This window comes from Schistocerca serialis, chromosome 3, assembly GCF_023864345.2.
Source record: "Schistocerca serialis cubense isolate TAMUIC-IGC-003099 chromosome 3, iqSchSeri2.2, whole genome shotgun sequence".
NCBI classification, from domain to species: Eukaryota; Metazoa; Arthropoda; class Insecta; order Orthoptera; family Acrididae; genus Schistocerca; species Schistocerca serialis.
In genome coordinates this window covers 236,668,613-236,696,352 of record NC_064640.1, presented here as the reverse complement: position 1 = coordinate 236,696,352, position 27,740 = coordinate 236,668,613, and the positions used below count along the sequence as shown (strand labels likewise).

Genomic DNA, 27,740 nt, shown 5'->3' with positions numbered 1-27,740 from the left:
AGCATGTCATTCTCAATGGAGAGAAGTCTTCCGAAGTAAGAGTGATTTCATGTGTGCCGCAGGGGAGTGTCGTAGGACCGTTGCTATTCACAATATATATAGACGAGCTTGTGGATAACATCAGAAGCGCACTGAGGCCTTTGCGAATGATGCTGTAGTGTATCGAGAGGTTGTAACAATGGAAAATTGTACTGAAATGAAGCAGGATCTGCAACGAATTGACGTGTGCTGCAGGGAATGGCCATTGAATCTCAATGTAGACAAGTGTAATGTGCTGCGAATACATAGAAACAAAGATCCTTTATCATTTAGCTACAATATAGCAAGTCAGCAACTGGAAGCAGTTAATTCCATAAATGATCTGGGAGTAAGCATTAGGAGTGATTTAAAATGGAATGATCATATAAAGTTGATCGTTGGTAAAGCAGATGACAGACTGAGATTCATTGGAAGAATCCTAAGGAAATGCAATCCGAAAACAAAGGAAGTAGGTTACAGTACGCTTGTTCGCCCACTGCTTGAATACTGCTCACCGGTGTGGGATCCGTACCAGATAGGGTTGATAGAAGAGATAGAGAAGATCCAACGGAGAGCAGCGCGCTTCGTTACAGGATCATTTAGTAATCGCGAAAGCGTTACGGGGATGATAGATAAACTCCAGTGGAAGACTCTGCAGGAGAGACGCTCAGTAGCTCGGTACGGGCTTTTGTTGAAGTTTCGAGAACATACCTTCACCGAAGAGTCAAGCAGTATATTGCTCCCTCCTACGTATATCTCGCGAAGAGACCATGAGGATAAAATCAGAGAGATTAGAGTTCACACAGAGGCATATTGACAATCTTTCTTTCCGCGAACAATACGAGACTGGAATAGAAGGGAGAACCGATAGGGGTACTCGCCACACAGCGTCAGGTGGCTTGCAGAGTATGGATGTAGATGTAGATGTAGATGTAGATGTAGCTCAACGTTGGACAGGACGCATGGAACCCCGTGACACAGCCTTGCAATCTTGGCCTCCAAGATCGCCAGACATGATCATGTGCAACTTTTTCCTTGTGGGGATATGTGAAGGAAAGTGTTCATCTCCCATTTACTTCGTTACGTGAAGAACAGAATAACAGCCGCCATAACTTCTGTAAACGCAGATACATTGTGTAAAGTTTGACGTATTTAGCTGTCATCTAGACGTTGTTAGTGCTGCTGCTGTTGGACAATAGAGCATTTGTAACAGCACAGCTAAAACTTTAAGATTTTTTTGAGTGATTTGCAATTCATTCCATGTTTACAGCATGTTAAAAAATGCCGGACGGGGTGGCCGAGCGGTTCTAGGCGCTACAGTCTGGAACCGCGCGACCGCTACGGTCGCAGGTTCGAATCCTGCCTCGGGCACGGATGGGTATGATGTCCTTAGGTTAGTTAGGTTTAAATTCTGCCTCGGGCACGGATGTGTATGATGTCCTTAGGTTATTTAGGTTTAAGTAGTTCAAAGTTCTATGGGACTGATGACCTCAGAAGTTAAGTCCCATAGTGCTCAGAGCCATTTGAACCTTTTTTTTGTTAATAAATACGGAGTTTCCAAATCGGAAAATTCTTTTTGAAGCACGCTGTAAATCTCCATTAATATGTATGTGTGCGCCGTTTCTTTGTTAGACCGGGAACCTTTCCCTTTCCCCCACAACGATGCCGCTAGTAGTACGGTGTGTGTATACGTGTCCGCAGGACAATGACGTGCTCGAGCGGCAGCACGGCGGCGGTGTCGCGGCTGGCGGTGGCCTGGGGCCTGCTGGCGCTGGCCACGGTGCTCACCGCCTTCGTCACCAGCGGCTGGCTCTGGACCTGGGAGCCGCTCAACTCGGCCGCCACGGCCACCGTCACCTTCCGCATCGGCCTCTGGCACGTCTGCCCCACCGTCTGGCGCGACAACTCCTCCCAGCGTGAGTGCCTGCCACGCGTTATTCTTATCCTTAGGTTTAAAATACACTACTGGCCATTAAAATTGCTACACGACAAAGATGACCTGCTACAGACGCGAAATTTAATCGACAGGAAGAACATGCTGTGATAAGCAAATGATTAGCTTTTCAGAGCATTCACACAAGGTTGGCGCCGGTGGCGACACCTACAACGTGCTGACACGAGGAAAGTTTCCAACCGATTTCTCATACACAAACAGCAGTTGACCGGCGTTGACTGATGAAACGTTGTTTTGATGCCCCGTGTAAGGAGGAGAAATGCGTACCGTCACGTTTCCGACTTTGATAATGGTCGAATTGTAGCCTATCGCGATTGTGGTTTATCGTATCGCGACATTGCTGCTCGCGTTGGTCGAGATCCAATGACTGTTAGCGGAATATGGAATCGGTGGGCTCAGGAGGGTAATACGGAACGGCTTCGTATCACTAGCAGTCGAGATGACAGGCATCTTATCCGTATGGCTGTAACGGATCGTGCAGCCACATCTCGATCCCTGAGTCGACAGGTTGGGACGTTTGCAAGACAACAACCATTTGCACGAACAGTTCGACGACGTTTGCAGCAGCATGGACTATCAGCTCGGAGACTATGCCTGCGGTTACCCCTGACGCTGCATCACAGACAGGAGCGCCTGCGTTGTTGTACTCGACGATGAACCTCGGTGCACGAATGGCAAAACGTCATTTTTTCGGGTGAATCCAGGTTCTGTTTACAGCATCATGATGGTCGCATCCGTGTTTGGCGACATCGTGGTGAACGCACATTGGAAGCGTGTATTCGTCACTACCATACTGGCGTATCACCCGGCGTGATGGTATGGGGTGCCATTGGTTATACGTCTCGGTCACCTCTTGTTCGCATTGACGGCACTTTGAACACTGGACGCTACATTTCAGATGTGTTACGATCCGTGACTCTACCATTCATTCGATCCCTGCGAAACCCTTCATTTCAGCAGGATAATGCACGACCGCTTGTTGGAGGTCCTGTTCGGGTCTTTCTGGATACAGAAAATGTTCGACTGCTGCCCTGGCCACCACATTCTGCAGATCTCTCACCAATTGAAAATGTCTGGTCAATGGTGGCCGAGCAACTGGCTCGCTCAATACGCCAGTCACTACTCGTGATGAACTGTGGTATCGTGTTGAAGCTGCGTGGGCAGCTGTACCTGTACACGCCATTCAAGCTCTGTTTGACTCAATGCCCAGGCGTATCAAGGCCATTATTACGGCCAGAGGTGGTTGTTTTGGGTACTGATTTCTCAGGATCTATGCACCCAAATTGCGTAAAAATGTAATCACATGTCAGTTCTCGTATAATATATTTGTCCAATGAATACCGGTTTATCATCTGCGTTTCTCTTGATGTAGCAATCTTAATGGCCAGTAGCGTGGTTGGATAGTTGTCTGCGATTCTAAAAGAAACCGGGATAGAGAATGACCCTCACTTTGATTGTTGAACTTTTTTATCCGCAATGAAATGGCCCCAAAATACTAGAGACTAATCACGCTGTATCAGAAAACATGTGTATAAGCCAGGGGACCCGAGAAGGTCGTCGTTTAGCACTCACACTTTATAACATATACATTGACGAAATGATTTAGACATGGAAACAACAAATTGATCCAGGAAGGATAGGGACACAGAAATCAATTTCCTTGTATTTTAGCACTGACGATGGCTATAGCTGAAATCTGTATATGCAACAATAATAAAACACCAGTGGGATTGCCACTGATTGCTGTTCCTATCCTTCCTTAATCTGCAGCCGCTGTGCCCAACGGTTCGTTACGGAATCGAAGTTCGTTAAATAGATCCTGGAGAAAGATTATTTTTGTATCCGCCTGGAAGACGGTGCGTGGGTCTGCTCCTGAAAACTGAAAGGTTGGCCGACTGAAGGAAGTGAGTAGGAGCAGGTGAGGTACAACACGTCGATACTGCAAGTAAGTGAAAGTGGTTTACTGGTGCATGAATATATACAGAGGCATACATAACTTTGTACGTAGTTGCGAAGCCTTAGACCAGTCGTAAGTAGAGCAAAGTCTCTATATGAAGCGAAGTGTCTAGGCCGTCTGCTCTTGATCAAATGGGCTGAATCTGGAGCGGCTAGAGGGCGCTGTCGTCGGTGTCTGTCGTAGTGCCAACCTAAGAACTTGCACCTACGCCGTGGAATCTTAGCTGTCGATACCAGAATTATCACATGGGAAATTGCAAATACAGTGCTTTCTGCAGACGACCTTGCAATCGTACAGGATAGCGAAACTTCGTTGCAAATACATCCATCTACATACTTCACTAAATTTCTAAACAACGTAATATTAAAATATCCATTACAAAAACAAAAGTGATGTTTTTCAAAGGGACGAAATCGCTGAGAACTAATATCATAATAGGAAACAAAACAATGGCACTTGGTTGGTTGGTTGTTTTGGTGAAGGAGGCCAGACATCGAGGTCATCGGTCTCATCGGATTAGGGAAGGACGGGGAAGGAAGACGGCCGTGCCCTTTGAAAGGAACCATCCCGGCATTTGCCTGGAGAGATTTAGGGAAATCACGGAAAACATAAATCAGGATGGCCGGACGCGGGATTGAACCGTCGTCCTCCCGAATGCGAGTCCAGTGTCTAACCACTGCGCTACCTCGCTCGGTCAATGGCACTTGTTCGTCTCTTTAGTTACCTGGTAATATTATAAGCTATCTGAATGAACTCTAGGTTGACAACAGACGGCAGAGGTATTAAGGGGGGTAGGACGACAAACGGGCCGACTTGGAGCAGGAGAGGCACCACAGGACATTTTAATTTCCATTGTCTATTCTTTTACAAATAAATTTATAAAACTTTGTCAGCATGATCAGGAAGGATTCAGAATTCACACTTATAGGAGTGGAAGTTCGAAAACATAACGAAATGATTTTTTTTACATGTGAAATTTCATCATTTTTTTCACTTACTTATGGCAGTATTTGTTGCTATAGGCACACTTTTCATCATAAGTAAGAGAGATTCTTCGATGAATTTTGCACAGCATACAAACCATACTTAAAGGTGTATGGAACTCTAAAATTTTCCAAATCTATTAAAAATTGTGGTAAAAATTGAGGTAATTAACTATAAAATTTGTGTTTTTTCTAAACAAGAAGTTTAAAATATAACAGTTTATTCGTTGTTTCATAAATTAAATAAATTCTAGAGTTTCATACACCTGTGAGTATGGTATGTATGCTGTGGAAAATTAATCGAAGACTCTCTCTAACTTATGAAGAAAAGTGTACCTATAGCAACAAATGCAGCCATTAGTAAGTGAAAAAAGATGACATTTCGCACGTAAAAAAATTATTTTGTTATGTTTTCGAACTTCCACTGCAATGAGTGTGAATCCTGAATCCTCCCTGGTGTTCCTGACAAAGTTTTATGAATTTATTTGTAAAATTATACACACTGGAAATTAAAATGTCCTGTGATGCCTCTCCTGCTCCAAGTCGGCCCGTTTGACGTCATACCCCCCTTAAACGAATGCGGAACAGTCAATAGAACATGGAGGAATAAAGTTACGAAAGGCACAAAAATAAAGTTTTGTGTGGTAATTTCCAAATGAATCTTGGGCAAGTACTAAAAAGCAAGAAAGAAGAATCGAAACGGCAGAAATGACATTTCTAAGAGACGTGAAGGGCTATGCAAGATTATATAGACAAGGAAACGAAGACATTGGATACATTCTAGAAATAAGATAAAGTTTAATCGACAAAGCTGACTATAACATCTACGAAGAATGTGGTTCGAGGCTACCAAAACATACCTTAAATTTCAGACCTTCAAGTAAAAGACCCTTGGGCAGACTAAGCAAAAGAAGATGGAACGTACGTAAGACCTATACCGTGATGAAAGAAGAAGAAATGGTGCTTAGTGTCTGTGACTACAGGCAATGGTTTTGTTTCTTGTACAGGAACTTTTAGTGCTGCTGCACGATGCGTTTCGGGAAATGTTTCCCATTATCGAGTGCGTATGCTATGACACTTTTACGCACGATATTTCGATGTGTGAGTTGCTAAATTATTCTGTTGACTTTACTGTAAGGTAAACAGGCGGGATTTCATAATTACTGATGTAGCTTTTCAAAAAGCTACCAGATAATTCGAAATCAGCTTCTGATTACGCATTTCTTGATGGCCTGTTACTAACAAGTCCAGATTGTTTATATAGTACTTACATATTTCAGTTCATCCATAGTACAGGTTAAAAACACACCGACACAGGATGGTCAGAAACAGTCTGAAAAGCTTCTAATGGTATTGCGGCGCCGTTTCCGAGTTAATTAGCGTTGAAGTTAGCCAATCAGGCCACGAAAATTCAAGCCGCCCGCCAGAGACGGTTTAGCCAAACACATTTTCCTTCCGGCTTCTAAAACTGAACGAGAAAGCAGCACAAAAATTGGAAATGGGACGGTAGTAAGGATCGAACCCGACCCAGAGGCTGAGCTGTTTCCTGCTGTATCATCGACAACATGAGAACAACGGACAATTATTGTATATGGCGAGCCTCTTGAATTGGCTCGCACGTCTGCCTGATTGCCCATCTCCAATGCTAATGAACTCGGGGACGGCGCAACGTGTCGAATTTTTTTCACAACAATTATTTCTCGGCACAGCCTATCATAGAAGACACTTACAAGCTTTAGATTGTTTCTGACTACCCGGTAAAAACAAAAAGCTATAAAGAGATGTTGCATATTGTCAAGAGACACGATGTTAAAGATGCTTTGCAGACAATTTATGCTGTTCCTTAGTGCAGGCAGCATTTTCTTAAGTGTTTGTACAACTACAAGGACATTTATTCCTACGTATACAATAGGCATAATAAAACAGTAATACTTAAAACTAAACACCCTTGTGGCTGATATCTAAGAAAATTATGGTTTTAGATTATATACGCAAAATGGCTTGTACATTAGAGAATATCATGTATTCTCTGTGGTCGATCTGTAATATAATATAACTGTCACAATATGTAACATATCTTTGCGATCGTTTATGTATGTCAGTTTCTGTGTCCTGTAGCCTCTGAATTGTGTAAATGATGTATAATCTGACTTTCTACATAACACGTCAACAAGAAATCCGTAAGTAAAAGCTGTTTCCAAATTCGTCATTATCTACATCACTAATTACACTACTGGCCGTTAAAATTCCTACACCAAGAAGAAATGCAGATGATAAACGGGTATTCTTTGGACAAATATATTATACTAGAACTGACATGTGATTACATTTTCACGCAATTTGGGTGCATGGGTCCTGAGAAATCAGTACCCAGAACAACCACCTCTGGCGTAATAACGGCCTTGATACGCCTGGGCATTGAGTCAAACAGAGCTTGGATGGCGTGTACAGGTACAGCTGCCTATGCAGCTTCAACACGATAACATGGTTCATCAAGAGTAGTGACTGGCGTATTGCGACGAGCCAGTTGCTCGGCCACCATTGACCAGAAGTTTTCAATTGGTGAGAGATCTGCAGAATGTGCTGGCCGGGGCAGCAGTCGAACATTTTCCGTGTCCAGAAAGGCCCGTACACGACCTGCAACATGCTGTCGTGCATTATCCTGCTGAAATGTAAGGTTTCGCAGGGATCGAATGAAGGGTAGAGCCACGGGTCGTAACACATCTGAAATGTAACGTCCACTGTTCAAAGTGCCGTCAATGCGAACAAGAGGTGACCGAGACGTGTAACGAATGGCACCCCATACCATCACGCCGGCTGATACGCTAGTATGGCGATGACGAATACACGTTTCCAATGTGCGTTCACCGCGATGTTGCCAAACACGGATGCGACCATCATGATGCTGTAAACAGAACCTGGATTCATCCGAAAAAATGATGTTTTGCCATTCGTGCATCCAGGTTCGTTACTGAGTACACCATCGCAGGCGCTCCTGTCTGTGACGCAGCATCAAGGGTAACCGCAGCCACGGTCTCCGAGTTGATAGTCCATGCTGCTGCAAACGTCGTCGAACTGTTCGTGCAGATGGTTGTTGTCTTGCAAACGTCCCCATCTGTTGACTCAGGGATCGATACGTGGCTGCACGATCCGTTACAGCCATGCGGATAAGATGCCTGTCATCGCGACTGCTAGTGATACAAGGCCGTTGGGATCCAGCACGGCGTTCAGTATTACTCTTCTGAGCCCACCGATTCCATATTCTGCTAACAGTCATTGTATCTTGACCAACGCGAGCAGCAATGTCGCGATACGATAAACCGCAATCGCGATAGGCTACAATCCGACCTTTATGAAAGTCGGAAACGTGATGGTACGCATTTCTCCTCCTTACACGACGCCTCACAACAACGTATGAGAAAACGGTTGGAAACTTTCCTCATGTCAGCACGTTGTAGGTGTCGCCACCGGCACCAACCTTGTGTGAATGCTCTGAAAAGCTAATCATTTACGTATCACAGCATCTTCTTCCTGTCGGTTAAATTTCGCGTCTGTAGCACGTCATCTACGTGGTGTAGCAGTTTTAATGTCAAGTAGTGTATAAATTACACATTTTCACATTACAGTACAGTTATGAGAATAATGTGGCAGCTCGCACATGGCAAACGTAACTCCTAAAAATTTCATAGCGCACTAAAAACTCTTTCGATACTGTGAAACTAGGATGGCGTGCTGAAAAGTAATTCCTCCTAAGTTTTTACTTGAAAACTGTTAACCGTTTTTAAATAAAACGAATCTTATTGACATTTCTCAACAGAGGCACCCTGGCCACGAATAAATTTCTCCGTACGATAGACCAGCTTGTTGATACTGTCGGTGTAGGATATTTTGCTTTGTTCAAGGCGCCACAATCTCACCTCTGCTTGTACGCTTCGTCACTGGCAAAGCGAGTTCCTCGAAAGCATTCTTCAAGTTTTGGACTCAGATGAAAATCGCATGGGGCCAAGTCGGGACTGATGGAAGATGATGGATGACAGTGAACCCAAGGCGTCGGATTGTTGCAGCTGTCGCAGTGCTCCTGTGTGGTCTGGCATTGTCATGCTGAAGGAGAGGATACTCCATGTGTGGACGAACTCTTCCAATTCGAAACTTGATTACGGCACGCTATCTCGCGCACCGACGTAGTTACGTTCCAAACCGAAATGTAACACGCTACAATTCGAAGTCATCTAGCGGCAGAGGACTGCAAATATATAGACATGAAGAAGTAAAGATGTAGAATGTTAATAACGTTTGTTTTATTTAAAAAGCTTTAAGACTTTACACATAAAAAATTTGGAGGCATTGCTTTTCAGCATGCTCTCGTATTTCCTCTGTGGCCGAACGGTTCTAGGCGCTTCAGTCCGTTACCGCGCTGCTGCTACGGTCGAAAGTTCGAATCCTGCCTTGGGCATGAATGTGTGTGATGTCCTTAGGTTAGTTGGGTTTAAGTAGTTCTAAGTCTAGGGGACTGATGACCTCACATGTTAAGTCCCATAGTGCTCAGAGCCATTTGAACCATTTGAAGTTCCGCTCGTACACCTGGATGTCGTCGTCCGAGGTGAATCGTTTGCCCCTCAGAGCCTTTTTAAGGGGACCAAACATGGGGTAATCACAGGGAGACACGTCTGGACTATATAGAGGGTGGCCGAGAACCTCCCATATGAATTTCTGCAGGAGTGCCGCGACTGTGTTGACAGTATGAGGCTTTGCATTGTCGTGGAGCAGAATGACCCTAAGGGTGAGATGGCCTGGTCAATTTAATTTGATCGCTTGGCTAAGGGTGGTCAAGGTTTGCGAGTAGCGCTGGGCATTCACTGCCGTCCCGTGCTGCAGGAAGTGAATCTTGGCCAAAGAAGAACGGCAGCATAACCTTTCCTGCACTCGTGTGGACGGCGATGTCCAGCTGTACGTGCCGAACTGGTTAACATCGCAGCCCCGGAAATTTTATGAGACAGCCTTTCACCACCTTGTGTCACAGTGGGACAAGTGTCTCAACAGCCAGAGTCAATACTTCTAACATACAGGTTCTGGTTTCCGTAATTATGCCCCCAGCTCGGTCCTTTTTGAACGCCCCGTATAGAATGCTAGTCTACTATCTTCAGCATTACGCCATCTCATTCGGTTAATATCGTCAGGAAAGAAAGAAGTTTAAATTGTCGGAATGTTTCAACTTTTACTCACATTATTAGCCACAAATAACTAAATAAGATAATGTTTAACACACACAAGAATGTGTGGTAGGACATCCCAAAGAGTCCAGTTAAGCCAAGTTGCATAAGCACACCAGAAAAAAAAGAAAAAAAAAATACTGGCAGGTCCAGGTCACATAGCAGTGTAAAGTCTAGCCTTGAGAATGGATTCAATTTGGCGAAAATCACACTAAAAATTTCTGTAGGTATGTTACATTTACCGGAAGTCACTGTAGAGACAGCAAATTGCGAATATGTTGATATTTATGCTTCGTCTGCTGTTCCAAATAACGCCAGAGATTTTCTATGAGATTAAGTCAGGGTGATTTAATAGGCCAGTCTAGGTGCGACAGGGTATAGTCGTGTTGTTGAAACACGGATGTTTTCACCATGGAAGACTGGAGTGTCCACAGCATACTCGTCAAGAAGTTGTAAAACAAAGGGCAGCGCTCGGTCACAAAGAGTGACGAAATAAGCATCCAGATTCACGTTCGTGGTAATATGCGTGTTCCAGGTCATGGGAAGGAAAACGTCCTCAAAATATAACGGAATTACTTCCATCCGATCTACAGCCTACGTACACCGCAGCCTAAAAGTCTCACTGGCCCGTCCCTCCATGTATAGAGGCAAAATGGTTTTGTCGGACCATATTACACGCCCTTGTTAGCAATTGTTTAGTTTTTCTTGGTCCATTGATGACGTGCACATTCATGTCACTCTGTGAGAAACAGACTTCTGTAAAGTATCCATTACATACAGTTCCATTCGTAATATTCGCTCGGAAACTGGTTGAGGAACACCTGCATTCACGGCAATTCCTGTTGTGTTTGAAACGAACAGTAATATTAGTTTCCAGTCTCTGGCTTTTAGGATCTAACCACAATTGTTTTCACGCCACTTTACATGGATGCGATTGTTACACCATTCCTTGTACACACATTGTTTGATGGATAGTCCGCGATGGTGCACCAGTAAATTGGGCAACTTGATTCACGGTGTGGTCATAGACACGTCCAAAGAATATAGTTCATATCAGTCACTGTCACGTCTCCACACCAACCTATCTTACTGCGCTGAGTCCATACAACCCACTGGCCCAAACGCACCACTTCATTGATAATAACTTACGTCAGCGGTGGAGCGTCACACTACCGCCCACTACCCGTCTTACGCCATCTACAGTGCCCCAAAGTGACCAGCCCTCTCTTTTAAAAGGATGACTTATTTTTTGTTCGGTGATCTCATTTACAGTGCTTCCATCATAAGCTACCACTAAGCAAACTTCTTGATGCTCAAAAAATACTGGAAGCAAGCAGCCGCGATATGTTTAACGGGTTAGCCTAGCAGTTGCATTAAGTGATTTCAGGACACTACACAAACCTAAATGAAGAAGGCTGAACGAGGATTTGATCGGCATTTAGACGTCTAATTTAAATTAATATGATACACCATTTCTTTATATATGTGCACTGAAGGAAAAAAGGCCTGTATCTACATCCGAAAGCTGTATGTATTAGTGCCTGTCTCATAAGAGTGACACTACTAGCGCCACTATGATGATGCAAAGCAGGTTTGATTTGAATTCACGTAACGGTCGTGAGCGTTAGTTACCTCTGAGATTGGACGTGGTGATTTGTTGATGTCAAGAATGCCTTTAAGGCGACGAAGACGCCATTACCAACACCTGAGTTTGAAAAAGGTCATGTAATAGGGCTACGAGAAGCTGGAAGTTCCTTCTGTTATATTGCAGGAAGACTTGGAGGGAATGTAGCCACTGTATATGATGGCTGGCAGCGATAGTCACGAGATTGTACGATCGCAAGATGACCGTACTCTGGACAGCCACGTGGCACTACCGAGAGGTAAGACCGTCGTGTTCGGCGTATGTTTCTGGCGCATCGTACTGCATCTTCAGCAGAAATTTGAGCAGCAGTTGGCACCACAGTGACAAACGAACTGTTACAAATCGGTTACTTCAAGAACAGCTCCGTGCCAGACGCCAAGTAACGTGCATTCCACTGACCCCAAACCATCGCCATTTGTGAGTCCGGTGGTGTCAAGCGAGAGCTCACTGGAGGGCATGGTGAAGGTCTGTTGTGTATTCTGATGAACTGGTTCTGCCTTGGCGCCATTGATGGCCGTGTGAAGGTTAGGAGGAGGCCAGTTGAATGGTTCAAATGGCTCTGAGCACTATGCGACTTAACATCTGAGGTCATCAGTCCCCTAGAACTTAGAACTAATTAAACCTAACTAACCTATGGACATCATACACATCCATGCGCGAGGCAGGATTCGAACCTGCGACCGTAGCGGTCGCGCGGTTCCAGACTGAAGATGCCAGTTGAGGGCCTGCAACCAGCCTGTCTGCGTGCTAGGTACACTGAACCTACACCTGGAGTTATGGTCTGGGCTGCGAATTCGTATCATAGTAGGAGCACTCTTGTGGTTATCCCACGCTCCCTGATCTCAAATTCATACGTCAGTCTGGTGATTCGACCTGCTGTGCTGCCACTCAGTATTCCAGGGGGTGTTTTCCAATGTGATAACACTCGCCCGCAAACCGCTGTTCTAGCCCAACATGCTCTACAGAGTGTCGACATGTCTTGGCCTGTTAGATCACCAGATGTGTCTCCAATCGAGAACATACGGGACTGTATCGGGCGGCAACTCCAGCGTCATCCACAAACAGCATTAACCGTCCCTGTATTGACCTACCAAATTCAACAGACATGGAACTCCATCCCTTAAACTGACTACCGGCAGCTGTACAACACAATGCATGCACATTTGCATGCTTGCATTAAAAATTCCGGCGATTACATCGTTTATTAACGTACCATCACTCCACATTTGCAATGCCTTCTCTCGTTTGAATTAACCTGTGATCTTGCAATGTTAACAACTTAAATATGTTTTCTAGACTAATCTGTTCCCGAAATTTCATTACTGGACATTACTTTTTACTGTTGAGATCTTTTCCCATCAGAGTAATTCATGGAACTCCCTGAAAGATGAAAACTGTGTACTGGACCTAACTCTAATCCAGATATTTACTTTGTAAGCGCTCTATGTTTGATTTACTACGTGACGCAAAGTGATGACCTGTTTGAAGTTAGTTACAGCGTATATTCGGGGTGTAGAGTGATATTTTAATCCTGGTGAATAATTCCTGTCACAACGTCCCTGACAGTGTAAGGTGAGTAAATTACGTGTATACTCGCATTACTCGTATTTTCCTTCTATGTGACAACTTTTATAACCAACCAGCGAATTATATAGTAGGCAACGAAACATGAACCATGTCGCTTACAGACAGAATGCAGGCCTCTGTCGGCTGTACACTCATCGGAGACGCTCTCCTGCTCTTTGTTCGACAATAATAATAGTAATACTGATGATGATGATGATGAGATGATGATGATGATGACGATGATGATGACGATGATTATGATTGTGGACCCTTCTGCAGCCGAGCAGTCAGCGTGTCTGACTACCGCGGAGTGCATCCGTCTAAGATTTTTGTCTTATACGTGTTTTCCTTTGTGGGAGTACTAGAGCGATGTACCTCAGCGTCATGAGTACAGCTGATGTGTTACTTGAAGCAGATGTACAATGTTATGACTACGTGCATCTCCATACTAACGTCTACTGAGGCCGTAGGCATAGCACGACTCGTCCGTTAATCGGAATTGCGTGGCGTTCTCGGCCTGTTCACGGAATTTTAGTACAAATATCAACTTGGATTGCTTGAGGCTTTCCCAACGGACTAGTTGTAGAAATGGTCCTCGGGCGAGACGTCGAATGTTGTGAATTTCATACAATATTTCATCGGCGTAACTGATCGATAGCTCAAGTGCGACGAAAACACTTCTGAGCTGTGACAGAAGCCTCTTGCATATGCCACGCAAACGAGACTTCAGTCACAGTTCAGGAGTGTGTTTGCGGCACCTGCAGATAACGATCAGCTGCGCCGATGAGATATTGAGGTAATTTCACAACATCTTACGTCCCGCCCGTGAACCATTTCTACAAATATCATTTTCGCTCTTGCACGTGCCGACATTTCTGTAAGAGTAAGCAGGATATTAAAGAAGACGAAAGTGAATGTTCTAGACTACTGAATGTTTATAGGACACAGGAGAAACAGCTGCAGTTTGGTTTTATCTCTCTCTGTCTCCCTCTATTCGAAAAGCACGGTTAATTGTTTAGAATTCTCACATTCGTCAGATGGCTTGGATGGTTTTATCAAAATACATGGTATGTAGATTTACAGGTGAGTTGCCTGGGAATGACCACCCGGAGCATTTGTTTCCGTCTTTTTCCAATGAATAACATTAATTTTGTTCTTGATGCTTTCACATTCACTCAAAGTGGTCTTTATTATTCATGTCTGACGGGCAACAATGCAAATTATCGAGACACAACATGCGTTTTGAGTTTTCAAACTGAATATAAGTCAGTCGAAATAAGTGTATGTGTCTTGAATTTTCTCTTACGACGAGCCAGCTCCGATTGCGGAACTTATGTGACGAGCAGCAAGAAAGCACTTCCCTCTGGCAGTGTCCGGTGAGAATAAGGCTTTAAGATTATTCGTCCTCATTGTCACTCACTCTCACAAAAGAAAGTAGCTAGATTATCCTCATGTCTTTCACTGTTGTCAAAAACACGTTTGCAGAGCAGTTTTAGATTGATTGGTTGATTTGAGGAATATGACCAAACAGCGAGGTCGTCGGTCCCATCGTATTAGAGAAGGGATGAGAAGGAAATCGGCCGTGCCCTTTCAAAGGAACCATGCCGGCATTTACCTGAAACGATTTAGGGAATTCACGAAAAACCTAAATCAGGGGCCGACCAGTGTGGCCGAGCGGTTCTAGGCGCCTCAGTCTGGAACTGCGCGACCGCAACGGTCGCAAAAAAATGGTTCAAATGGCTCTGAGCACTATGGGACTTAACATCTGAGGTCATCAGTCCCCTAGAACTTAGAACTACTTAAACCTAACTAACCTAAGGACATCACACAGACCCATGCCCGAGGCAGGATTCGAACCTGCAACCGTAGCAGCAGTGCGGCTCCGGACTGAAGCGCCTAGAACCGCACGGCCACCGCGGCCGGCCGCAACGGTCGCAGGCTCGAATCCTGCCTCGAGCATGGATGTGTGTGACGTCCTTGGGTTAGTTAGGTTTAAGTAGTTGTAAGTTCTAGGGGGCTGATGACCTCAGATGTTAAGTCCCATAGTGCTCAGAGCCATTTGCACCATTTGCACCTAAATCAAGATGGCCGGACGCGGGTTTGAGCCGTCGTTCTCCCGAATGAGTGTCGAGTGTGTTAACAACTGGTCCACCGAGCGTTTTTAGAGATGCATTTTTTTCAGTGCGGAGTATGGGGAAACAGTGTTTACAGATCTAAAAAAGCAAAGGCACGGAAATGTAAACATTTAAATAAGATAATAACTATGTGGAATAGTTACAAGCTCTCCACAGCATCTGTTAATATTTTCTAGCCGGTTCTACATCTACATCTACATTTCTACATCTACATTTATACTCCGCAAGCCACCCAAAGGTGTGTGGCGGAGGGCATTTTACGTGCCACTGTCATTACCTCCCTTTCCTGTTCCAGTCGCGTATGGTTCGCGGGAAGAACGACTGTCTGAAAGCCTCCGTGCGCGCTCTAATCTCTCTAATTGTACATTCGTGATCTCCTCGGGAGGTATAAGTAGGGGGAAGCAATATATTCGATACCTCATCCACAAACGCACCCTCTCGAAACCTGGCGAGCAATCTACACCGCGATGCAGAGCGCCTCTCTTGCAGAGTCTGCCACTTGAGTTTATTAAACATCTCCGTAACGCTATCACGGTTACCAAATAACCCTGTGACGAAACGCGCCGCTCTTCTTTGGATCTTCTCTATCTCCTCCGTCAAACCGATCTGGTACGGATCCCACACTGATGAGCAATACTCAAGTATAGGTCGAACGAGAGTTTTGTAAGCCACCTCCTTTGTTGATGGACTACATTTTCTAAGCACTCTCCCAATGAATCTCAACCTGGTACCCGCCTTACCAACAATTAATTTTATATGATCATTCCACTTCAAATCGTTCCGCACGCATACTCCCAGATATTTTACAGAAGTAACTGCTACCAGTGTTTGTTCCGCTATCATATAATCATACAATAAAGGATCCTTCTTTCTATGTATTCGCAATACATTACATTTGTCTATGTTAAGGGACAGTTGCCACTCCCTGCACCAAGTGCCTATCCGCTGCAGATCTTCCTGCATTTCGCTACAATTTTCTAATGCTGCAACTTCTCTGTATACTACAGCATCATCCGCGAAAAGCTGCATGGAACTTCCGACACTATCTACTAGGTCATTTATATATATTGTGAAAAGCAATGGTCCCATAACACACCCCTGTGGCACGCCAGAGGTTACTTTAACGTCTGTAGACGTCTCTCCATTGATAACAACATGCTGTGTTCCGTTTGCTAAAAACTCTTCAATCCAGCCACACAGCTGGTCTGATATTCCGTAGGCTCATACTTTGTTTATCAGGCGACAGTGCGGAACTGTATCGAACGCCTTCCGGAAGTAGCAAAACATAATGGTGCCTTTCATAGACGTTCTTGGACTTCTCCATAGGTTGTGGTAAGGAAATACATCGTGTCTATCTGCTTGTGTGGTGACTTTAAAGCTGTTAATTCCAAGGTATGGTAGTAAATGTGTAGCTAGGTTAGAACTATCGCACGGATATCTCCAGTTACCCTTAGACGAAGTATCTCAAAAGTTCCTAGTGTTGAACAATCCTTCTGGCCTCGACAAATATCCACATCGACATTTTGATTTTTTCAGAGATTTTCAAAAGAATTAATCAGCAGCATTTCATCACATTATCTCAACGCCTTAATTGACATGGGCACAAATATGTGACAGCATACTGAGAATACAAACGGCCGAATTGGCGTGAAACCTTAAAAAGTGATGAATTTTAAAGAATCAGTCCAATTCCTATGGTTTGCTTTTCCGAAGAACAGAGTGCTAACCACGAAACAGTATATGAAAGCAACAGACGAGATGCTACGTCCCCAGAATTTTAAAGAACTGAAAGCGTTCTTAGGATTAGTTAATACTATGGTCACCTCATCTGAAACGTAATCCAGAGCTTTAAATCATTAAACACATTGCCGAAGAAAGACGTGGTGTCGACATGGTCCGTAAACTGGGACAAAACCTTCAGAAGCCTAAAACATAAGGTTCGTTAAGCTCCTTGTCTCGTCACATTTTCCCCAGGGAAAATCCTACCTCTGGTAACACGTGCCTCAAATTACAGTAGTTATGCAGTTCTGCCACACAAAGACCAAACTGCAATACAGCGTCCATTGCGTTTGAAAGACGTTAACTCGATCCACGTTACCTATTCACAAACCGAAAAGGGAGCTGTGGTATCGATAGCTACGATGCCACGGCGTAGGCGCAAGTTCATAGGTTGGCACTACGACACCGACACCGACGACAGAGCGCCCTCTAGCAGGCGTTGTTCAGCTCTACGGGCGCCGCTGCAGATTCCACCCATTTGATCAAAAGCAGACGGCCGGGACACTTCGCTTCAGTTTCGCTTCATATAGAGACTTTGCACTGCTTACGACGGGTGTAAGGCTTCGCATCTACGTGCTCCTCAGTGCAAAGTTAGGTATACAGGTTACTATGTATTCAGTTAATATTGTGATATAGTAAAACCATTTCTAAGAGAAGTACCGAGAGACTTTCACCTTTTCCTGCTCCTACTCACTTACTACATTCGGCCTACCCTTCAGTTTACAGGAGCAGCCCTTCACACTCAGCTGTCATCTTGGACGACGGGAGTGTCCATAGCATACTCATAAAGATGCAGCAGAAAGTATAACACTTGGTCACAGGTGATGTCAAAATAAAAATCTTCGTTCACGCTCGTTGTAACCTGAGTGACTGGGTTCTTGTCATTGTACAAAAACTCCCTTAAAGCATTACAGAACCAGCTCTGACGTGCACTACACTGTCCTCACACTGTGGGTAAACACCTCATTGGCAGCAGCGGAAATTGTCGGATCGCACACCACCCCTCCAGTTACCTACTGTCAAGTTTCTGTGTTTAGCCTATTGAAGAGCTGGTTTCCACTGAGGTGACAAATGTCATTGAATACCTCCTCATATCATGTCGCACCTTCTTTTGCCCAGCGTAGTACAGCAACTCAACGTGGTATGGGCTCAACAAGTCGTTGGAAGACCTGTAAGCGTATTGTCATATCGCTGGCTTAGTTGCGGAGTATCTTTGCGGGCAGCGCGTTTGCAGAGTCGAGCACGGGACACGGAATTTTTATACTGTCTTGTGGGTAGTTCTGCATGTGAGAGGCACTGTTATTATGGAAGTTCGAGGGTTGCTAGAAATGCTAAAAGAGTAAATTGATGAAATATGGAAGAGATTCAGATGAAACTGGGTAATGATGTACTTAAAATTGAGCAGTGCCGCCGATAACGTATTTGTGTATCCTCTCGTAGCGTGTCGCACCGTACATCAACCATCCGCGCCGTGTTCGGCCTCTCAGAATGAGCTAATGTCGATCAGCAATATACACTCCTGGAAATGGAAAAAAGAACACATTGACACCGATGTGTCAGACCCACCATACTTGCTCCGGACACTGCGAGAGGGCTGTACAAGCAATGATCACACGCACTGCACAGCGGACACACAAGCAATTTCCAGGAGTGTATATTATCTTATCATCCCATGTTTTCCGGTGAAGTCTCTCTTTGGTGCTTCCCACAACAGCAGGTCTTCCAGGACTCTGCCAAAAACTGCACGCATCCCGCGACCACACACTGTTCGCGAAAAATAGTCTGTTGCCCCCCACCCCTCCCCACCCCCCCATCCTAGAGACATTACATTATGACTGGTCGGTTGGCACCAAGGCGACTTTTCTTCAAAGCACAGTCTGACCCGACTGAATAGTGTGGTGCTTCTGCTGGGGGCTGGTTCTCCGCCGGTTTTATGACCACTATGGCGAGTCCCCTTATCCACAGCGATGTGCGGCCTGCTTTCATAGTGGCTTCTGAACTAGATGTACACCCAGTTCAACCATTGAAAATTGTAATCTAACAGGGAACCCCTTGAGTGTGACATCACAAGTTCAGTCTTTAGTAAGGCTCGTTTGAAAGTGTTTTGTTAATTGTTACAGGAAAAATAGCTGGTAATGACTCACCATGTGCACCAGGGCAGAAAATGAGTGTCCGGGAGGTGCAGAGACCAATCTTCTGTGGGATGTGTGCATTACAGCTCACAAAATGGACATTGTCGACATTCAACAGATGTTTAAAACAATCCATTAACTTGCACCTTGAACAACGAATGAGAAATGGCACGCCATAGTGATCACAAAGGTTCGCACCATCAAGATCGAAGGCGAAATTCTCGAGAATTGCAAACCGTTCTGGACGTTCAGCTAGCTATCCACTCTTAAGGATTGCATATAGAATCATATCAGTATAACAGGATGATGAGAACTGATGGAATGTGATGGCATGTAGCCGAAAGCGAAGCCAGTCTGTCGTGGAGTTTATCATGAGACTGGCTACCCTTTAAGCGTACATCAACATCTACATCATACTCCGCAAGCCACCTAATGGTGTGTGGCGGAGGGTACTTTCGGTACCTCTATCTGATCCCGCCAACCCTGTTACACTCGAGAATAGTGCGCGGGAATAACGATTGTCGGTAAGCCTTCGTATTGGCCCTAATTTCTCGAATTTTCTCCTCGTGGTCAACACGCGAGATGTATGGGGGGGGGGGGGGGGGGGGGGTGGAGGGGAGGGGGAAGTAATATGTTGTCCGACTTCTCCTGAAAAGAGCTGTCCCGAAATTTCAATAGTAAATCTCTCCCTGACGCACAACGCTTCTCTTGTAACGTCTGTCTGTGGAGTTTGTTTAGCATCGCCGTAACGCTCTCTCGCCAGCTAGACGATCCAGTGACTAAACGCGCCGCTCTTCGTTGGATCTTCTGTGTCTCCTCTATCAGTCCTACCTGATAGGGATTCCAGATAGATGAACAGTACTCAAGAATCGGGCGAACAAGCGCCTTATAAGCCACTTCTTTCATGGGTGAGTTACATTTCCTTAAGATTCTTCCGGTGAATCTTAGTTTGGTACCTGCTTTTCCCACTATCTGTTTTATATGGTCATTCCACTTAAGCTCGCTCTGGATAGTTACACCTAAATATTTTACGGCAGACGATGTATCCAGCTGTTTGTCATCAATATTGTAGCTGTACAGTAGTGGCACGAAATAAAAAAAGAAAAAAACATCCAGAGGCTGAATTTGTACAGTGGTTCCAGGTGGTATGAACTGCAATGTTACACATTTTTCAGGAGGGATATTTTGCTCTGAAGGAGTAAAATTTTTATACGCAGACCAGGAATCAAGCAAATGGAAGTTAGTTTGACCAGCTATTGGCCAAAAGCACTGCTCATACCATAGCTTTAGTTCTTTTACGACTATTTTCCCACTCTTGCTGGCTGTGAGGTAAATACACCCTACTGCCCTGCAAGACCACACACACGAGAAAGAATCGTACGGGGAAGAGTATCTCCAACTTATCGCAGCACAACAAATAGCTTTCCAACCAATTTGCCATCCAGATTAACAGTTGACATAATGGTATACGAATGCGTTAAGGCACTGATGTTGATCTTGAGACAACTCTCTTGGTACCTCTAATTTCCACGGTGCCTTTCACATGCATTTCCTCTTCAAATCCCTATTGTCGGAGTTCTATAAATTCCTTACTGAATGGTGGAATAAGTTTGTATCAAATTTTCGGGCCGATTATGCAGTTCGCTGGCATCGTCAAGTTGATGCTTTGTTCGAAATTTCATCATCTTACGTCTTCCAGTTCTGTAATACTGTCTGAAGTTATGCGACAATCCACTGCTTCCCTTGAAATGACTGTAATCTATGTCAGGCGCAGTTTGATGTGCATAACGTAATAGGTCACTATTAGGCACGTCCTGTTAATTGTATCGAGCATTTTTGAAACGCACAAATACCAGTTTTTATAAAAAGTACGCCTTGTACTCCCTTGAATTTATGTAGTTTTTCTTATTCACTACACGGTCATGTTGCTGCGGACTTAATTCAGATATGTTCATAACTGTTTTTGTGCTATGCTGCGAATGATCTTCCAGGTAGGTAACTGCTTAGCACCCGCTCCTTGGACGACGACTGTCCTTTACTACGTTGCACTGGAGACTGGATTTGTGGCTCCCTGTCCGACAAGGATGATGTAATGCTTGGCTCAACATCTGTTTTAATATCATTTTCACTTGTTAAGCACCTATCTCCATCACAGTACTCCTTATATACATTGTCTGCGCAGTCCAGCATATACCACAACACACATTCCACTGACTCATATTCCACAAACGCTTGTACAGGGTGATTCAAAAACAATACCACAACTTTAAAAATGTGTATTTAATGAAAGAAACATAATATAACCTTCTGTTATACATCATTACAAAGAGTATTTAAAAAGGTTTTTTTTCACTCAAAAACAAGTTCATAGATGTTCAATATGGCCCCCTCCAGACACACGAGCAATATCAACCCGATACTCCAACTCGTTCCACACTCTCTGTAGTATATCAGGCGTAACAGTTTGGATAGCTGCTGTTATTTCTCGTTTCAAATCATCAATGGTGGCTGGGAGAGGTGGCCGGAACACCATATCCTTAACATACCCCCATAAGAAAAAATCGCAGGGGGTAAGATCAGGGCTTCTTGGAGGCCAGTGATGAAGTGCTCTGTCACGGGCTACCTGGCGGCCGATCCATCGCCTCGGGTAGTTGACGTTCAGGTTTCATAACTAACCTTTTTCGTAGGACTCTCCATACAGTTGATTGTGGATTTTTGCAGCTCTCTGCTAGCTCTGCGAGTCGATTTTCCTGGGCTGCGAACAAATGCTTTTTGGATGCGTGCTACATTTTCTTCACTCGTTCTCGGCCGTCCAGAACTTTTCCCTTCGCACAGACACCCATTCTCTGTAAACTGTTTATACCAACGTTTAATACACCACCTATCAGGAGGTTTAACACCATACTTCGTTCGAAATGCACGCTGAACAACTGTCGTCGATTCACTTCTACCGTACTCAATAACACAAAAAGCTTTCTGTTGAGCGGTCGCCATCTTAGCATCAACTGACGCTGACGCCTAGTCAACAGCGCCTCAAGCGAACAAATGTACAACTAAATGAAACTTTATAGCTCCCTTAATTCGCCGACAATTAGTGTTTAGCTCTGCCTTTTGTCGTTGCAGAGTTTTAAATTCCTAAAGTTGTGGTATTCTTTTTGAATCACCCTGTATTTCAACTGGCACTTCTTTCTCTGTATGAAATTCCTTGGGTTCCTTTCTGACGAAATGTCAACTTCGGCAACTGTTGTTGTAGATATAACGCAATGTTTGCTTTGTGCCGGCCGCGGTGGCCGAGCGGTTCTAGGCGTTTCAGTCTGGAGCCGCGATGCTGCTATGGTTGCACGTTCGAATCCTCCCTCGGGCATGGATGTGTGTGATGTCCTTAATAGTTAGGTTTGAGTAGTAAGTCCCATAGTGCTTAGGCCATTGGAAGCGTTTGTTTGCTTTGTTTATCGCTGCCACTGCTCTGCTTCGTATCAATACCAGTAGCGTTGTTGTGAGTTACTCGTCGACTAAACGGTTCAACAACGTTCCGTAGCCTCATGCTGTGCTCACCATTGGATACATGCAGTCCCGCCCGCTATTGCCGCCGGCCGCGGTGGTCTCGCGGTTCTAGGCGCGCAGTCCGGAACCGCGCGACTGCTACGGTCGCAGGTTCGAATCCTGCGGGCATGGATGTGTGTGATGTCCTTAGGTTAGTTAGGTTTAAGTAGTTCTAAGTTCTAGGGGACTGATGACCACAGCTGTTAAGTCCCATAGTGCTCAGAGCCATTTGAACCCGCTATTGCCATTAACAGCCAATATTGTGGTTGCGTGGTAGACAGTATGCGGGGCGTCGAATGCCCTAAACATCATTGACCTTTTAAGTGTTGGTATTCACTGGTACTGATTAATATTTCATTTTCTGATGGAGATTAATTCATACCGATTTGATTTAAGTCTTTCTTTCGAGTTTTACATAAGTACCAATTCGGAAAAAAACTGTCGCATAAGAAGGTAATGGGCGCCAAATGATGTCACTCGTGTGGAGAGCTATTTTGGAACAACCTTCTTTCTGTAAAATACCCGACCCCGAATGTCCATTGCATGCGGTTTTCTTAACAATGTTAGCTCGGAAACTGGCTGAGACGGACCTGTATCCATTGACAGCAACACTTCTTGTCGGGATGGAGACCGACTGTTATTGACAAGGTGTGACACTCGCCTCCGGTCTCTCTGTTAGGATCTCTTAACGACCGTTCTTCTTACGCCGTATTACATGGCTACTTGTTCTACAACATGCTGTGTCCCATCGCTCGTGCGCCGGCTAACACCACGTTCAAAGTCACTTAAATCTTACCGGCCGCGGTGGCCGAGCGGTTCTAGGCGCTTCAGTCCGGAACCGCGCGACTGCTACGGTCGCAGGTTCGAATCCTGCCTCGGGCATGGATGTGTGTGATGTCCTTAGGTTGGTTAGGTTTAATTAGTTCTAAGTTCTAGGGGACTGATGACCTCAGATGTTCAGTCCCATAGTGCTCAGAGCCATTTGAACCATTTTAAACTTATATCTTGATTACCTTCCATTGTAGTAGATATGACAACTGCGCCAGACACTTGTTGTCTTATATAGGCATTGCAGGTCGCAGCGCCGTATTCTGCCTGTTCACATATTTCTATATTTGAATATACATGCCTATAGCAGTTCCTTTGGCGCTTCAGTGTATTAGGTGACAATACCCGTCATCAGTGTCTGAAAATGCGAGGACACCTAAGAAGTGCTTGACCCATCAGCTACTTATATTCCTTTGTGTCCCGAACCTCAACAGTTCCCTTTGGGATATTTGATTGGAAATGTTATAGCTGTCCAGAAATCAGTTTCCTATTGTATAGTGAAGGCGAACTGTTACAGCGTTGTTGTCTCTAATATCAGAATTTAGAGGACACATTAACACCACACAACATACACCGACCTACACACATTCATATCTGTCCAATTGTTTTTGCGGATTTTGTTACGACAGGTGAGTTCATGAAATGTATCATGCCTCTACTTTATTTCTTTGGCCACTGTCTGGGAGCAAACCGTATAACGACCGTCAGTGTCTTTATTGTCCCAGTTCCTTTGTGTTGTTCTGGTTCTCTAGGAACTGAACTGAATTTTGTTCGTAGATCTGGTCGCCAGTGATCTGCCTCATCTTCCCAATGTCCCGTTTCCGCTACCAATACCGTGCAACCCACAACCTGAAATAGCAAACGGTGCTTCTACTGGTGTTTTACTAGATGTTAATTTTAATCTTAAAGTATCCCTTTCTGTATACGTCATATGCTTTCTCACAGTGGTAGTGCAACAGATGGCCCCACTGCTTGCTGTGAATCCGGCAGTGACTGTAAAGATGGCACCATGGTATGGCCCCACTGCTCGTAATAGTAATTTGTGGGTCATAGTGTCAACTCGAGCTACCTTTTGAGTGATTCCATTGCGGTGAGCTGAAGAATTTCGTTTTCCTTGCAAGTATTAGCCTAAATAACTGCACATCTGACTCCACTGAATGGAAATTCCTTATTATTTGATGTTAGGATTTCTAGTTAGAGATAATCTATCCCTCATCAATAAAAAGGTTGTCTTATGGACAGATTTTGAGTATTCTTTTCACACCATTGCTGCATCAAACAGAAAAATTTTTCTTTTTTCTCCAGCTTTCACCTCGAATATTCAGAGACATCTGTCTGAACGTCGTCTGCGTATGAGATAACATCGTCTGAGACATACTCTCAATATAAACTGGCTAGCAAGGGCTCGACGACTAAGTTCCAACAAAGCGTCCAGCAGATAGAACACCGTAGGCAGTGTTTAGTAATGAGTTTAATAACCTTCACCTACCAGCTTGCCACTCAAAAGTCCTTCCACTACATCAGTCCCTTGCACAATATAAAGGCATTTCTGGGTTTAGAAATATTTCAGCCGAATAAAAATTGCAGATTATCAAAGGTGTCTGCCATGTCCACAATCGCAGCCACTATTATTTCCAAGCGGTGCCACACACCAAGCGCGCATTCCTTTTAATGTATCATATGTCAGCAATAGAGTCTCAGTTTCTAGGTTTAAACTAACTGTGTGTAGCCCGTGAATCTCTATGCACCTGAAAACGGTCACAGTGGAGCCTTTCCTGGACTTCAGCTGTAGTATTCTATGGCTCTTCCGATTTAATGAGTCTTCATCATTTCAGTTTTTTAGTAATTACTGCTCTTGTTGTTTTTTAGATCTATGAAATACGTCATAGTGAGACAGTAAGAATATGTGTTAAAGAAGATATTATCTGTGGAGCTGTTTGCTACAAGCTGTCTAATGATATGTTGTCAAGACCTGAAGCATTTCCTTTCCTCATCTTGTAGGTGACAGAGGATCTCTCCTCGTCTGTAAAAGGAAGTACAACCACATTGTTAATTTAGGCAATATGCATTTCATTTCGAAAGCGAGTATCATCTACATTGTCACTAGCAGCGTCCGGAGAAAGTGTTCCGCAGGAATCCCTGCGTTTCTTCTTTGACGTACCGCCACGCGATGTAATTCCGTTCCTTGAGCTGCCTGACTGCTTTAGGGATTGGGGATTTTGTAAAGACACGCTCTACAGATACGATATAGCTTGGAGGGACTCCACATTTGGTATTCATGTGTGCTTCTTTCCTAACAGATGGGGAATTTCTGCAGTGTTTCATAGAAACTGCGTTTCCCCTCAGATCTACAATAATTAGGAGAAAGGCTTCAACACCTGCCCAGTGTTCACCGGTGACTTGGGAAACTGAATTTGGGAAAACCATTCAAAATTTTCTGAGCAACAGCATCAACAAAGGTGAAGTCCTTTATCCTCCCTTCAAATGATTTAGTCATTTTCTTTAATTTAAATCGAATATGTAGCTGTTCGATTTAAGTTTATTACTGTCCTCGGATACATATTGGGATGAATGTGCAGTGCAAGTCTTCTGCTAAGAATGATGCATAAAACTGTGCTTTAACCTGCATGTTCACCTAACTTGTAGTCCGCTTCTGGTATTTGATTCATTGGCATCTAACTTCTGTTAGCGATCCTACAGCAACAACGGTTGATGATTTATAGTTTCCTTCCCCCCCCCCCCCCCCCCCGCGCCCCTCCCCCCCCCCAGATCTTGCCAGCCCCTTTACGTAATCAACAGGGCTGAAGATATGAGATCCCGAAGGCGAGACAAATTCCCGTACGTTCGCGAAATGGTAATCTAATTACCCTGACTGTGTTTCGGAAGCCAGGGTGTGATTATTTGTTTAGCATTCTAGTGAACAACAGTGAGATTCGCTCGATCTTTCAGTAGACCATTATAGAAAAAACGCGCGACGGACGATAGCTCACCAGCCATCGTCGTTAATCAGAGACGCGCATTCAGTCCGGATCAGGCTCTTCCTCCAGTGTCACGGTAGCGGCGGGTTAACACACTCTGCTGTCCGGCCAGGTGCCTTACTCATTATTTGCTCGATTATCACTCATCCAGAAAACACTGTCGTGACGTTCTTGAGACGAGGTGGTGGAAAAGATCATTCTGAAACATGGCAGCTCTCTCTAATTCAGTTGTTCGTCGCTGCAGTCCACTGACACTACTGAATTAGAATTCCATACTTTCAACGAGTCTATAGTTTCCATTTAACCATTTGTCAATTAACTGTTCATTATATACGCGCCAGAGATTTGTCACACGCCTAACGCAGACACTCAAATGCATTCTCCTAGAAAGAAGTCCCATCGGAGCGGTGTGTCAGCGACCTCTGTCCAACTTGAGGTCTTGTTTGGCACTTGACCTTACTAACCCCACTTCCAGTGGCCGGTGTATAACCGACGCCTTAAATATTCTCGTTCTGTGTCCCCCCGTCTCCCTGCCTGCTTTATTCAACTTCGGCTCTACCATTAGAAGAAATAATACACTTCCCACTGTATGAACTGTTTTTGTATTTTAATGTATGTGTGTCTTTTCTTGTGTGTGATAACGCAGTAAAGTAATTTCTACACAGCAAGCATTTTTGCGCTCTCCACCGCAAGTCAGAGTGTTAGTTTGTAATGACAGTGCCTTTACTATGTAAGGCTTGACGTTTCACCATTAGTACGTATCATCAGTTGCTTTTTTCGTAGTTTGGTAACGTATTATCCTGATCCGAACCTCTTACTTTTTTTAATATGGCTTTAACACAAGTCTTTCTCTTAATTTCTTCTCGCGAGGTAGCTTCCTTTCTATACGTTACACATGGTAGCTGTGACATTGCCTAGTGTAGAGACGAGAAACTCCAAGTTTGTCGTTTACATGTGTTAATTTTGTGTTATAGGCTTTTCGTTTTTCGTAAAGTACCATATTCTCCTTCTC

General features: G+C 44.4%; 1 protein-coding gene across 1 annotated transcript in view; it reads left to right on the top strand.

Moving 5' to 3' along the window:
- The first annotated feature begins 1,723 nt into the window (after positions 1-1,723).
- The window catches only part of LOC126470771 (voltage-dependent calcium channel gamma-7 subunit-like), a 172,241-nt gene continuing 146,224 nt past the window's right edge, over positions 1,724-27,740 (top strand). The window contains exon 1 of the mRNA XM_050098777.1: positions 1,724-1,934. Coding sequence (XP_049954734.1) covers positions 1,724-1,934 — 211 coding nt within the window. The remainder of the gene's footprint in view (positions 1,935-27,740) is intronic.